General features: G+C 44.3%; 1 protein-coding gene across 1 annotated transcript; it reads left to right on the top strand.

The window, feature by feature from the left end:
* Positions 1–5278: 5278 nt before the first annotated feature.
* Positions 5279–13631, top strand: LOC109762352 (E3 ubiquitin-protein ligase UPL4). Its single transcript, XM_020321193.4, has 17 exons — positions 5279–6241; positions 6339–6449; positions 6530–6646; positions 6736–6894; positions 6973–7131; positions 7932–8087; positions 8169–8290; positions 8411–9515; positions 9760–9826; positions 9927–11110; positions 11197–11427; positions 11511–11615; positions 12224–12304; positions 12436–12504; positions 12598–12726; positions 12814–12897; positions 13198–13631. Exons 1-17 carry the CDS (start codon positions 5618–5620, stop codon positions 13261–13263), a joined length of 4569 nt encoding a protein of 1522 aa, XP_020176782.1. The 5' UTR covers positions 5279–5617; the 3' UTR covers positions 13264–13631.
* Positions 13632–14353: the final 722 nt, after the last annotated feature.

The raw sequence follows: 14353 nt of genomic DNA, 5'->3' as shown, positions 1-14353 counted from the left end.
ATGATGACTTCCCATATATAAATCTTCACCTCCGGACCAATCCGGAACTCCTCGTGACGTCCAGGATCTCATCTGGGACTCCGAACAACATTCGGTAATCACATACAAACCTTCCTTATAACCCTAGCGTCATCGAACCTTAAGTGTGTAGACCCTACGGGTTCGGGAATCATGCAGACATGACCGAGACACCTCTCTAGCCAATAACCAACAGCGGGATCTGGATACCCATGTTGGCTCCCACACGTTCCACGATGATCTCATCGGATGAACCACGATGTCGAGGATTCAAGCAATCCCGTATACAATTCCCTTTGTCAATCGGTACGTTACTTGCCCGAGATTCGATCGTCGGTATCCCAATACCTCGTTCAATCTCGTTACCGGCAAGTCACTTTACTCATTCCGTAATGCATGATCCCGTGACTAAGTACTTAGTCACATTGAGCTCATTATGATGATGCATTACCGAGTGGGCCCAGAGATACCTCTCCGTCATACGGAGTGACAAATCCCAGTCTCGATCCGAGCCAACCCAACAGACACTTTCGGAGATACCTGTAGTGCACCTTTATAGCCACCCAGTTACGTTGTGACGTTTGGTACACCCAAAGCATTCCCACGGTATCCGGGAGTTGCACGATCTCATGGTCTAAGGAAACGATACTTGACATTAGAAAAGCTTTAGCAAACGAACTACACGATCTAGTGCTATGCTTAGGATTGGGTCTTGTCCATCACATCATTCTCCTAATGATGTGATCCCGTTATCAATGACATCCAATGTCCATGGTCAGGAAACCGTAACCATCTATTGATCAACGAGCTAGTCAACTAGAGGCTCACTAGGGACATGTTATGGTCTATGTGTTCGCACATGTATTACGATTTCCGGATAACACAATTATAACATGAACAATAGACGATTATCATGAACAAGGAAATATAATAATAACCATTTTATTATTGCCTCCAGGGCATATTTCCAACATCTCCTACGTGTTCACTTAGTGTAATCTTAAGAATTCTGTCAACGTCAATGGGAGAGAATATATCTCTCAACAACACCTCATCCCAGAGACCACTAACCGGACTGATTAGCTCGTTTACATACTGTAGCATAATATTCCCCTTTGGCGTCTGTATCATACGAGAAGGACTACCTGGCACCCAATGATCCTCCCAAATATTAATCATCTCACCCGTACCAACACGCCATGCATGTGCTCTTCGGAAAGTGTTCGGACCCGCCACAATGCTTTGCCAGGTAAAGTTGGACCCCTTCTTTGGGCCAGTTTGAGTAATAAACAATTTGGGAAATGTTTAGATTTCAGTACTTGTGCACAAATGAATCAGGAGTAGAGATAAGTCTCCATGACTGTTTTGCTAGCATTGTTAGATTAAAAGAATGTAGATCACGAAACCCCATACCTCCACCCCTCCTGGAAATGCACATCCTCCACCAAGCCATCCAATGCATATGTTTTGTGTTCTCAGAGCCACCCCACCAAAATTCAGACATTGCATCAATCATCTCCTTACATGATTTCTTGGGGATATTGAAAATAGACACAGCGAAGACAGGAATAGATTGCATGACTGCTTTTAGCAAAATTTCCTCCCCCCCATGGATAAAAACTTTTCCTTCCAACTTTTTAGCCTAGCAATGATCCTTTCGAGTAAATGAACAAAACTGTCACTTCAGTCTACTCCCACCATTGCAGGTAATCCTAAATACTTGTCAGAAAGAGCTTCTGACATAATATTTAGTTCAGTACATATATTGGCCTTTGTTTCAACACTTACATTACTAAACTATATGCTGCATTTTGCTTCACTCACAAGCTGTCCAGAACTTGCACAATACAGCTCCAGTACCTATCTCAATGAGGTTGCATTATTCATATCTGCTTTCATAAGGACAAGGGAATCATCAGCAAATAATAAATGGGAAACTGATGGTGCATTTCTGCAAACCCTGAAACCTTCTATGCCACGAACCTCCTCTTTATGAGACAACAAACTAGATAAGCCCTCAGCACAAATCAGAAACAGGTATGGGGAGAGAGAATCTCCCTGGCAAAGCCCCCTCTCTGGGTGAAAGAGTTTGTTTCTTGATTATTAAACCTCACCTTATATTTTATAGATTGTACACACGCCATTAGAAGCTCCACAAACTCTTGATGAAAACCTAATTGAATCATCATATCCTGTAGGAATTGCAATTCTACTCAGTCATAAGCTTTATGCATGTCCAGCTTTACCGCACAATAACCCCATTTCCCCTTCTTATTTTTAATAGCATGGATACTTTCATAGGCCAACAATATGTTATCAGTAATCAGTCTTCCAGGAACAAAGGCACTCTGTACTCGAGAAATAATATCATCCAACACCTGTTTAAGATGTAGAGCGATCATTTTGGATATTACCTTATACAACACGTTACACAAGCTGATGGGCCTATATTGCGTAATTAATTCTGGATCATCCACTTTCGGCATGAGAACTATCACAATGTCATTCCAACCTTCAGGGATTTGTTTGTTATTGATAGCATCCAAAACTTCTCCTGTCATCGAGTCGCCCAACAGATGCCAACACTTAAAAAAAAGATCGCATGCAAGCCATCTGTACCCGGAGCTTTCATGTCTCCTATGGAAAATAGAGCTTTTTTCACCTCTTCAGCCGAATATGGCTGCAATAATGAGCGATTCATAGCATCTGACACTTGCGGGGTCACCTTGTTAAGTAAGTCAGGATCGGTTCCATTCATATCCGAGGCAAAAAGCCCCTCAAAATAATGTGATATATGTGGGTTTAGAGCCGTGCTCCCTTCCAACCTGACCCCGTTATCCCCTCTCAGTTTCTTGATCATATTTCTTTTACGTCTAGTAGAGGCAAAATTCTTGAAATAAACAGTGTTTCTGTCTCCAAACTTTAACCAATCCACTCTACTTTGTGCATAATGTATCTCCTCTTGCTCAAGTAACCATTCAATTTCAGCAGCTAGTTCCTTCTCACTCTTGACACTTTGGTCATCTAAAGTACCACTGATAGCCTGTTCTAGTTCTTTCTGTGCTGACTTGATCCTCTTCTTTTTTGCAAAATTGTACGATCCCATTTATGCAAGTAAACATGTACCCATGCAAGTTTTCCCGCCAAACTAGCATTTGAAAATCTGGCCCCCGCCTGTTCCCAGGCCTCTTCCACCACATGCCTAAACTAAACCTCTTTCAACCACTTGGCCTCAAAACGCAATACTGATGGTCCATGATTATCCATATCAGCCCCTCATCAAGGTTCATGAGTATAAGACGGTGGTCGGACCTGCTATAATCAAGATTACGTAGAACCGTAGATCCAAACTTCTCGTTCCATAGATCATTTGAGAGAGCCCGGTCAAGCGGCTCACGTATCCCCCCATGCCATGTGAATTTTTCTCCCACAAAACCAACACCAGAGAGATTACAATTATCGAGAACGCTTCTGAACACTGAGATCCCTAAAGGTGTTGGTTCAAATTGAACTACAGTGTTTGCAACCACCCCACCCCATTAGGTAATCCAGAACTTGGGGGCACTACTGTTCTATCCTCAGCTTGCCGTTTGCTTAGCAAGGTTTGATTTTCCGTGTTGCACACCACAATAGCTTTACCGTCATCCGACTTGTTCCCTTCCTTACCAGTTTCATCAAGATCCATACCCTCATGACCATATTGATTCATGGCAGGGTCATAGTTCCAGCGCCAAGCCCTGTCACCAAACCTCCCCTCCATGCCTCTGCCTGACCGTCCACCTCCTCTTTCACCCATGTATCCACGTCTAGTACCGGAAGCACGGCCACCACCAGTACCACGACCACCACCTCTCCCCCTTCTTGGAGCCATGATAAAAGATCCCCATTCAAACTTTGATTTGTTGTGTTCCCCAGTACCACACTCCTCATGCCAGTGTCCCATCTTCCCGCAGGCGTGGCAGAAAACGGGAAGCTTTTCAAACTGAACTTGATAGAATTCCATCTCACCTTTTACTGTGAATCCAACAAATCGTGTGAGTTTCTTGTTTACATCAAGCTTTACTCTGATACGGATGAACTCGCCACAAATCCGTTAGGAAGTGTAATATGAACTTCTTGCACTTCACCTATGCGTTTCACAAGATTTTCAAGGAAAGGTTTGTTCTTCAGAACCCCGTCAGGGAGTTTGCGGATCTGACACCACGTCTCAAGTCGATCTAGCTTCACTTTCTCAGGTTTTGTAAAGCCATCATATTCAATCAACAAGAGGGCACAACCTTTGAGATCCCAAGGTCCTTGATGCATCTTATTCCAATCCGCCAAACAATTGAACTGAATTGAGAACTGGTTTGGATTTATCCTCCTCCAGACTACCTCCTGAGCAGGGTCCATGCCGCTCGCATGTCTCCTATCAGCGCACTCTGACTGAAGCTTTTCTCCGTCAGCAGTTTCGCCAAGGCTAGCCACTTCGGCTTCTCCTCGGTCGTATCAACTTCATCTTCCCAGATTAGTTCGTCAATTTCGTCATCCTGCAAATGCACAGTTCCAGGAGCTTGCTTGGATCTTCATCCACCAGGCTCTTCGATCTCGATCCTTCCGCAGAAAAAGCCATCTCACACAAAGTCTTGATCTATCACCTGAAGGGGAACCTTCAGCCTCAGCAACCAGAGACACAAACAAGGACTTGGGGCAGTCCTAGTGATGCGAGGAGGTCGATGGGGATTGAAGGGAGCGCGATCGGTTGTCTTTACTGACAGGAGGAACTCAGGGCGGCGGGCCGCCGAGAGGACTGGAAAACCCTAGGTAAACTAGGGGACTAGATAGATATATCACGGGCACGCGGTTTGTTTTAGGGACTTGGATATTTTTTTTCCAGTACCGGCCGTTTTGCGGGATATGAAATTGTTTTCGTCCAAAACTGTAAAATATGATTCTTTTACCGTTTAGCCTTTTACCACCACGTGACATACGTGGTAAGCAATACAAACAATTTAATTTTTTTTAGCCTTTTACTAGATCTGCTAGGGATGATATAAAGCGACCTAATTAAAGCATCCGAAGAAACCCCGTCCTCGCTCGGAGCCGGAGCCTATCTATCCATCCGGCCTCCACGTAATCCGCAATTAACAAAGCACGCACGGGCAGTGCCTTCCCAGGTAAGCCTCGCCCCGCCAATGGACGACGCTACACCAAAAGTCCAAAAGCAAACCCCAAACCAAACCAAACCAAACCAAACCGCAAGCCCAGCCCAGGCCGCGGCGCGCAGTTCCATTACTGCCCTCCACCCACCCGCCCTCCCTCCGCGCACACAATGGCGGTGCGGAACTCCCAGATAAACACGGGGAATCTCCCCCAGAAACCGCACCAAATCGGTTAAAAATCTCCCGGATTTTAAACCCGATCGATCGAGATAGAGGGGGAGAGGGGTAAACCAGACTTAAAACCCGCCCCCCCTCCCCACCCCGCACGTCTCTCAACTCATATCCCCCCCGATTCCCCTCTCCGATCGATCGTGTTCGTTGTTGGGACGGAGCGAGGACTGCCGCTGTGCTGCTGGCTTACGTCCGCGCCCGGGGGCCTGAGGTAAGCGCGCGCGCCGATGGATCGCTGCCGGAAGCGCCCCGACTCCGACCCCGGCGGCTCCGGCGAGGCCGAGCCCCCCGCCGATAAGCGCCCCTGCACCGCCGAGCCCTCGACTTCCGCCGCCGCCGCTGTGGCCGCGGCCGTGCCAGCGCCGCCGGAGCAGGCCGCCTCCGACATGGACACCTCGTCGTCCGGCCACGCCGCCGAGGCCGACGCCGATGCCGATGCCGATGTGGACGGAGACGATGGGGACGGGGACGGGGATGGCGGGTCGTCGTGTGAGTCCGATGGGGACGGGGGGCCCGGGAGCGGCAAGTTCCGCCGGATGGTGGCGGCCGTCGCCTCGGAGGGCGCCGGGGGAGGCGCGCTGCTCGCGTCGCTCACGGAGCTCTGCGAGGCGCTCTCCTTCTGCACCGAGGACGCTGGGGGCTACTTCCCCGTCGAGTCCGCCGCGCGGGCGCTCGTGCGCCTGGCCGGCGCTGAGGTCGCCAGCCCCGACGAGATGCTGCTCGCCGTGCGCGCCATCACCTACCTCTGCGACGCCATGCCACGCGCCGCCGACGCCGTCGTCCGCCACGGCCTGCTCCCCGTGCTCTGCTCCCGCCTCCTCGCGATCGAGTACCTTGATGTGGCCGAGCAGGTAACGGAGCAGCCCTGAAAACCCGGCCAGACCATCACATTGAACTGAACCAAGCGCTTTACGCGATCAATCACGCTTCTTCTGTTTGTATGAGCAGTGCTTGCAGGCGTTTGAGAAGATATCGCTGCGGCAGCCGGCGCAGTGCTTGCAGGCAGGCATGATAACTGCCGTGCTGGCATACATTGACTTCTTCTCTGCAAGTATTCAGGTTAGAATTGCAGATATTCGATCTTTTGGTGCCGAGAATCTACTGCATTCGCTAATTGGATGCCTGCTTGGATGGTTCAGAGGGTTGCTGTCTCGGCTGTTGCAAATGCCTGTAAGAAGGTCCCAGCAGATTGCTCCCAGTTTGTGATGGATTCGATCCCAATGCTGTGTAATCTACTGCAGTCTGAGGACAAGATGGTATTGTTGCCCACTAATTTAACCGAGTTTGCATGTATTAGGCATGTACATAGTGCTCTGCTAATGTTTCAGGTGATATAATATCACAGGTTGTTGAAAAGGTTGCAACTTGCTTGATAAGCATTGTAGACTCTTTTAGTGGTTCAGTGGAGCTTCTTGACCAGCTCTGCCACCAGGGCCTGGTAGAGAAGGTCCTTCCTTTGATCAACGCCAGCGGGCTCACTTCCCTTAACCCATCAACTTGCAGTGTATGCTTCCCCTTGACCTTCTATGCGTATCATGAGTATGTCTTTGAGGGAGTTGATTGTAGTTTGTTGTGATTGCAGAACTTGATCGGGCTTCTTGCTAAGCTAGCCTGTACTTCACTTGTGGCAGTGAAGTCTCTCTTTGAGTTGAATGTTGGTAGCACCATAAGGGGGATTTTGGTCAGTTCAGATCTCTCCCATGGGATGCCATACCTGCCTTCGGAAAACCAAAATAACCAGGTTGGTTGCTTAATAGCTTCTTTACTGCCAGTCCATATTTCTATAGTTCTGTTTCTTGGTAAATTCAACATCAGGTGGTCCATAACCTACATGAGCAGAGGCTGCCGTTACCAGTAGTAATACTAATACATGCACCAAGCTCAGTTGATCAGTATATTTACTAGAAAAGAACTAGTAGGCACAGTTCTTTTGTCTGATTCTCCCAGAATCTTTAGAATTGGACCTCTAGGATTGTCAAAAAAATACGGTTTCAAGATTCTAGGAGAAGCAGCCAAAAGAACTGGGCTGTAATCTTATAAGTTATGCTACCATTATTGTGAATTTGTCCTATCCATTTCTTTGTGACTTAACTTGTACTCCCTCCGGTCCTTTTACTCTGCGTATTAGATTTGTGTCAAGTCAAACTTTGCAAAGTTTGACCGAATTTATTTAAAAAATATCAATATCTATAATATCAAATATATATACTACGGAACTACGTTTCATAATGCATCTACAATATTGATTTGGCATTATGAATGCTGATACTTTTTTCTATAAGTTTGGTCAAAGTAGAGATACTTTGACTTCAGACACAACTTATATGCAGACTAAAAAGGACCGGAGGGAGTATTATAAGCACTGCTTTCCACTTCCGAACAAGCGAAACATTATTTTCATTGATCAATAAATAAGTAACTATAATAGTAGAACTTGTCCGATCACATCCCTTGATCCCTCTTCTTACACCAACATGCAGCCCTGAAGTTCACACTAGCTGCCAACCAGTGATTTGATAGTTTAATTCTTGATCCTACCAGGTTAATGAAGCTCTGAAATTAGCAATCCAGCTTATTCCTTCTGCTGCAAGAGATGTTGAAGACACCTATATAGTACTTGCTAAAGAAAAAATAATTGTCGATGAACCAGGGTTCTTGTGTCAGTTCTCTACGGATATCCTTCCTATCTTGATCAAGGTCTGTTCATAATAACGAACTAACAGCTCATTAAGGATGCTCTTGCTCTGAAATATGAAGTGAGTATGTTGTTTTGTGCAGGCAGTCAACTCTGGTGCAAATTCGTACATTTGCTATGGCTGTTCTTCAATTGTAAATAACATCTGTTACTTCAGTAAACCTGAAATGCTTCAAGAGTTGCTCAAGGAAACATACATATCAAGGTAAACACGACCTGCAAAAGAAGGGCTGCATTCCTTGCATAACAGTTGATAGACATTTTCACTGAACTCGTTAATTGTCTGAGTCTAAATGAATATATTACTTCTGTGATTATGTGACAGCTTCTTGGCTGGTTTATTGTCCCGGAAGGATCATCATGTGCTAATCTCATCACTGAAGATTATCGAGATTCTCATGCAAAAACTTCCGGATGCTTACCTTGGATCTTTTATCAAAGAAGGTGTTGTCAATGCAGTAGAGGCTCTTCTTATGCAAGAGGATTGCTCAAAGTCCAGCCCCCCTCTCTCTGATGACACTCAGCAGTCAGAAAATCAACCTGTTATAAGAAATAAACCTACATGTTTCTGCTATGCATTTGATTCCCGCCAATCTGAATCTGCTGAAACAAGGGCTTGTAGGATTGGGCAGGGGAACCTTTTTAATTTCGCAAGACATGTGAAGACAACTTACTTTACAGCTGAAGCAGTGAATTCAGAGATGGGGTTAACAGAGATTTTGCAGAAGCTCAAAACTTGCTGTGCAGTTCTAAATGACTCTGCTGACAAGTCATTAAACCAAGACAGTCTTCAAAATGAAGAACACTTGTCTACCATTTTGAGCGAGGTGATGATGGAGCTTCACGGAGGAGAAACAATGACGACGTTTGAATTCCTTGAGAGTGGACTGGTCAAATCTTTGTTAAATTACCTGTCTAACGGCAAATACCTTCAGGTGGATGACAATCTTAAAGATTACAATGCTGAACATTTTTGTGCTGTGCTGAAAAGATTTCAGTCATTTGCCCGGATTTGTTTCTCAAGAATGGAGCAAGGTTGGGGTGATATGCTCTTGACACTACTTGTAAGGAAACTGCAGAATGCTCTTACTTCTCTTGACAACTTCCCAGTGATAATGAGCCACAATTTCAAGCCAAGGAACAATATTTCTGATATCCCTATTCGCCACTCAACAATTAGTCCATGTATCCGAGTACGTTTCAAGAAGGATGAAGATGAAACAAACTTATCAAGCTATGATAATTCTGTGAATTTGGAAATCTCTTCTTCCTTGCATTCTATTGAACAATTTCTGTGGCCCAAAGTCAGTACATGCACAAGTGATCAGAATACTGAATCACCACCTAGTAGTGTTGCTTTCGAGAGCAGATGTGCTGAAGATGACCCTCAGGAAAGAGATTCCAGCCCAGAATCTTCTCCTTCATCAGAGGTATTATTCTGTTTGCAATCTTAAGAAACATTAACAGTTGGGATATATTGAAATATGAATAGGCTGAGTGCTAACTTGCTTATATTTATAACTTTCTTTTAGTGCCGTAGAGGTTATGCATGGTTTGGCTATTACTTCATACATACCCGTTGATACCGGAAAGAATTATCCAATAAATCCACAGTTTATCGCTGTTCATACTTCTAGGTTTCCGTGTTTTAAGACTAGAATTGCTCCTTTTCAGGGTATCATCAGAGAAAATCAAGATTCTTCTGTAGAACCATGCTCGAAGAAAGGGTCGCCATCTTCCGGTGAGTGTGTGTCTAGATTTGACTTAATTACTAGCTGTTATTCTCTAATTTGCAACCTGTCTCTTGTTCTGGTAACCTCAATACCATAATGGATGTGCAGCTGGAGGTCAACCAGAACGAAACAAGTCGACCGGGACTGATTGTGCTGTACAGCCGAAACTGGTATTTAGCCTGAAAGGAAAAGAGCTTGACCGATCTGTTACTCTATATCAATCAATCCTGCAAGATCAGATCAATGCGGGAGCTGATGTAATTTTGGACACCCAGTTTTGGCGCAGTGTGCATGACATAACATTTCGAACAGCTGCAAATCCAGAAAAAGATGATTCTCCTGAGAACCTTTCTAATGCAGCGATATCAACAAATGACAGTAAAACTGGTTTAATGTGGCAAGCACTCCCTTTCTTCAGCAGTTTGTTGCTTGGGAAGATCCCTTGCAAACTTGATAGATCAAATTCATTGTATGACATATTGTTTATGCTGAAAGTTTTAGAAGGATTAAACCGATACTCGTTTCACCTCGTGTCTAATGAGAGAAACCATGCTTTTGCTCAAGGGAAGTTAACTGACCTTGATGATCTGAAGCCTTCTGTTTCTTCAGTTCCACTGCAGGAGTTTGTTAGTGCTAAATTGACAGATAAACTGGAGCAACAGATGCATGATCCCTTGGTTTTAAGGTCTCGCTGTCTGCCTTTATGGTGCACTGAACTGATGTCTGCGTGCCCTTTCTTATTTTCCTTTGAGGCAAGATGGAAGTATTTCCAACTGACAGCATTTGGTTCTTCATCAATGCAACGTGGTCATTTGATAGATACAAGTGGTAGCAATATATCAACAGAAAGAGGTTCACCCATTTCACGGAAAAAGTTCAAAGTTGATCGTGATGATATACTGGCTTCAGCTGCGAAAATGATGCATTCCTATGCTAAGAGTAGTGCACTGCTTGAAGTAGAATATGAAGAAGAAGTAGGTACAGGTTTAGGTCCTACAATGGAGTTCTATACGTTGATAAGTCATGAGTTTCAGAAGTCTGGTTTAGGCATGTGGAGGGGTGAGCTTCCTTGTGAAGCTGGCACCAACAATGCTCACATTGGTTCCCGGACTGTGGTCGCGCCTAATGGACTGTTTCCTCGACCGTGGTCTGCTTCTGTAGACTGTGCTTCCTTCTCGGAAGTAAATAGAAGGTTTCACCTCCTTGGTCAGGTTCTCGCAAAGGCAATTAAGGATGGCAGAATTCTTGACATTCCATTTTCCAAAGCATTTTACAAGCTTATCCTAGGACAGGTATTTTGGGTCCTATATTCTCGGAAATATATCATGTTTATTATGCTTTCTTCTGTTTGTCGATCTAATAGTCTTTACTATGATAGGAGCTTAATATATATGATATCAATTCATTTGATCCTGAACTGGCAATGACCCTTATGGAGTTTAAAGCGCTTACTTGTCAAAGGAAATATTTAGAATCATGTTCGACAAGGGAATGCCAGAGCACATCTGATTTGTCTTATCGAGGTTGTAAAATTGAGGATCTTGTTATTGACTTTGCTGTCCCAGGGTATCCAGAATATGTGCTTTCTTCAGAGGGTACTTCAGATAATGTAAGTGATATGACCGTGCCACTTTCCGTTGCCGGGTTCGCAGCAGATTAAAGTATTCCCTAAATTACTTAAGTTATTTTCAGGTAACTGGTGAGAATTTGGAAGAATATGTTTCTTTTGTTGTCGAGGCAACAGTTAAAAGTGGAATCACAAGACAGCTGGAGGCCTTTGAGTCAGGATTCAGTCAGGTATGCTATATCATGGTGCTGCTCTCATATGATTATACTTGTGTGTAACTAATGACAGCTTTTCAGTTACACCATGGTTGGGTTGTCCCAGTTCACAAAATGTGGAGTGCGTGTAGGATGCATTACCTAGAAGCTATCATGGCTCTACAGTTCGTAGTTTATATGTGTTCTACACTCTTTGACAAAGTTGCAAATTTGCTGCTTCCTACTAGCGCTTTTATCCTCGGAGGAACTTGGCAGTAATGCGTTAATTAGACAATGCAAAAGCAATTCCTCATTTAATAACCCTATGTACTATTTCTTAAGTAGTCTTAATCCAATATGTATACACTTCTAACTGTTTCTGATGGCAATCATTTTGATTTGGCGATTGACTCGCCCTTCGTCCTTTTTTTACCAGAGCTTCCTCATCTGTTTGTTCAGGTGTATATAGGCGCTAGGTTGCTTTGATTTGTAACTCATGAACCTCACATGGGGCCAATAGGGTGACATGAACTCGATGTTTCACTTCTCATTATACATTTTTCACTCTTCTCTGGTGTTGTCTCTTACTGCTCGTAGTTTAAAAAATCCAATTTGTTGTGCTACACTTACACTGGGTTTTGCAGGTATTTTCACTAAGCACACTTCGGGCATTCTCAGAGGATGAGCTGGAGAGATTACTCTGCGGAGAACAAGATAACTGGGATGTATGTGCCTTTTCTTGTAAATATGCGGAGAACAAGATTACACTGTGTCGAACAAGATTACTTTTGTTGGAAGTTGTTGATTTTCTTGTAAATATTCGTTTTTTCGTTATTGACACCTTGCTTCTGAACAGTTTGTGAAACTTGTGGATCACATAAAATTTGATCATGGCTACACCTCCAGCAGTCCTGCAGTCCTTAATGTAAGTCTTTTATTAGTAGATACATTTTGAAGTTCCATTTTCCAAGAAAAATAGTATCTAAGTACCATAACAAGAAATCTTAATGCGCTGCAGTTGTTAGAGATCATACAAGAGTTTGGATGCCATGAACGCAGAGCTTTCTTGCAATTTATAACTGGTTCACCTCGGCTCCCTCCAGGCGGTCTGGCTGCACTGAATCCAAATTTGACAGTTGTCAGGAAGGTCTGTTTTCACAATTTAAAGCTACCTCTCTATCTCTCTATCAGTTACTTTTTACTAGATTGCTAACTTGTGCTATACAATTAACAGCATAGCAACAACGATGCTGATGATGATCTGCCAAGTGTGATGACTTGCGCTAACTATCTTAAGTTACCTGCCTACTGCTCTAAGGTTTGAGCTCTCTACCTTTCTGCTACCTAAACTGAGAACATCTTGGTAGATTAGTTTACTTCTATTCTTATTAATATTTTTATTAATTAAGATAAGCGCTTTAATGTCTTGATGTAACACTTATAAGCTAAAAGAAACTATGGACTATGAAGCGCACATCCAAGTCAGTAGTAATTGGCATTCTGAACATGCCTTTTCTGGCATGATTATTTGCAGTAGTCAGTTCCAGTTACTATACGTTTGAGTTTCCTGAAAGTTACCGTACATTGGTGTACTAACACCAAGCCTTTTGCCCTTCAGGAAAGGATGAGGGAGAAGCTACTCTACGCGATTACTGAGGGGCAGGGGTCCTTCCACCTGTCCTGACTGGAAACAGATACTGACGCTGGCTGCCCGCGCCACACGCAGCAGAAACTCGCGCGTGGTTTTGTAAGTATTATCATGTAGGGAAACAAGATACGTAGATGTGGGCGGCTCGCTAAACTTACAACATGATCGGGTGTGGAGCTGATGATAGGAGGGGAAGAAAGCAGAGGGTGCCCCGCCACACCAGCCTTATCTATCCTTGCCTGTACATACTAGTCTTAGAAGCCTTTTAGGTGTGCTCTCTAGTGTTGGCGAACATGGCGACCATCAACTTAGATCGCTGCTATTTATGTGGCCTGGTCTTTTGCTGTACATACACATTGGCTGCAAGTGCCATTGCTATCTATCTATCTATCTCTATATCGTTATTAGCCTGTGTTTGCCTGATGCATCTTTTATTGCCTAGCATTTGCCGAGATATGTCTATTGCAATCTTGCTTGTGGGTGTATGTCTGGCCTCCACAGATGATTGCCCACGTTGGCTCCCTTGCAACGGGAACGTGGAATGACTTTGGGTTTTGTTGATTTATTGCGTGACTATTTTGTTGATAAGGATCATGCTTGCGGTGTCTTTTTCACTCAGGACTGGGTATACATGCCAGGTGTTATATCAGTAGCATCAGGAGTTCAGATGGTATTCATGTTTGGCATATGCCAGCTCCAACCGAAATCTTTTAGGGATATATTCTGTATTGGAGTAAGTCTTCGGGAAATACACCTGGTGCAGCAGCTCCGGGTACTCCAGTTAGGGCTTGTTCGGTTAATCCTCTCCCCAAGAGGATTGGAGGGGATTGGCAAGGATTGGTTCGTATTTTGACTTCTAAATAGGTTTGAAAACCCCTCAAACCCTTTCAATCCACTTGGATTCACACGCAACCGAACAAGGCCTTAGAGAATTCCAACGATATTTCTGTGGAAATGGAACTCCGGGTACTAAAAAGTTCCTTGTGGAATTCCATTGTTTGGTGTTCTTATTAGTTTTGATGGAGTACCCCTGTCCCACATGCTCCCTGCACATTGGGCATGGTTGTACACCGGTCTTGTTTCAGCCATGTTTGCGTTCGTCCTACGATTACACACTTGTCCCGTT

Source organism: Aegilops tauschii, chromosome 1 (assembly GCF_002575655.3).
Source record: "Aegilops tauschii subsp. strangulata cultivar AL8/78 chromosome 1, Aet v6.0, whole genome shotgun sequence".
NCBI classification, from domain to species: Eukaryota; Viridiplantae; Streptophyta; class Magnoliopsida; order Poales; family Poaceae; genus Aegilops; species Aegilops tauschii.
The sequence above is the reverse complement of the archived record's forward strand: the minus strand, read 5'-3'. Positions and strand labels throughout refer to the sequence as shown.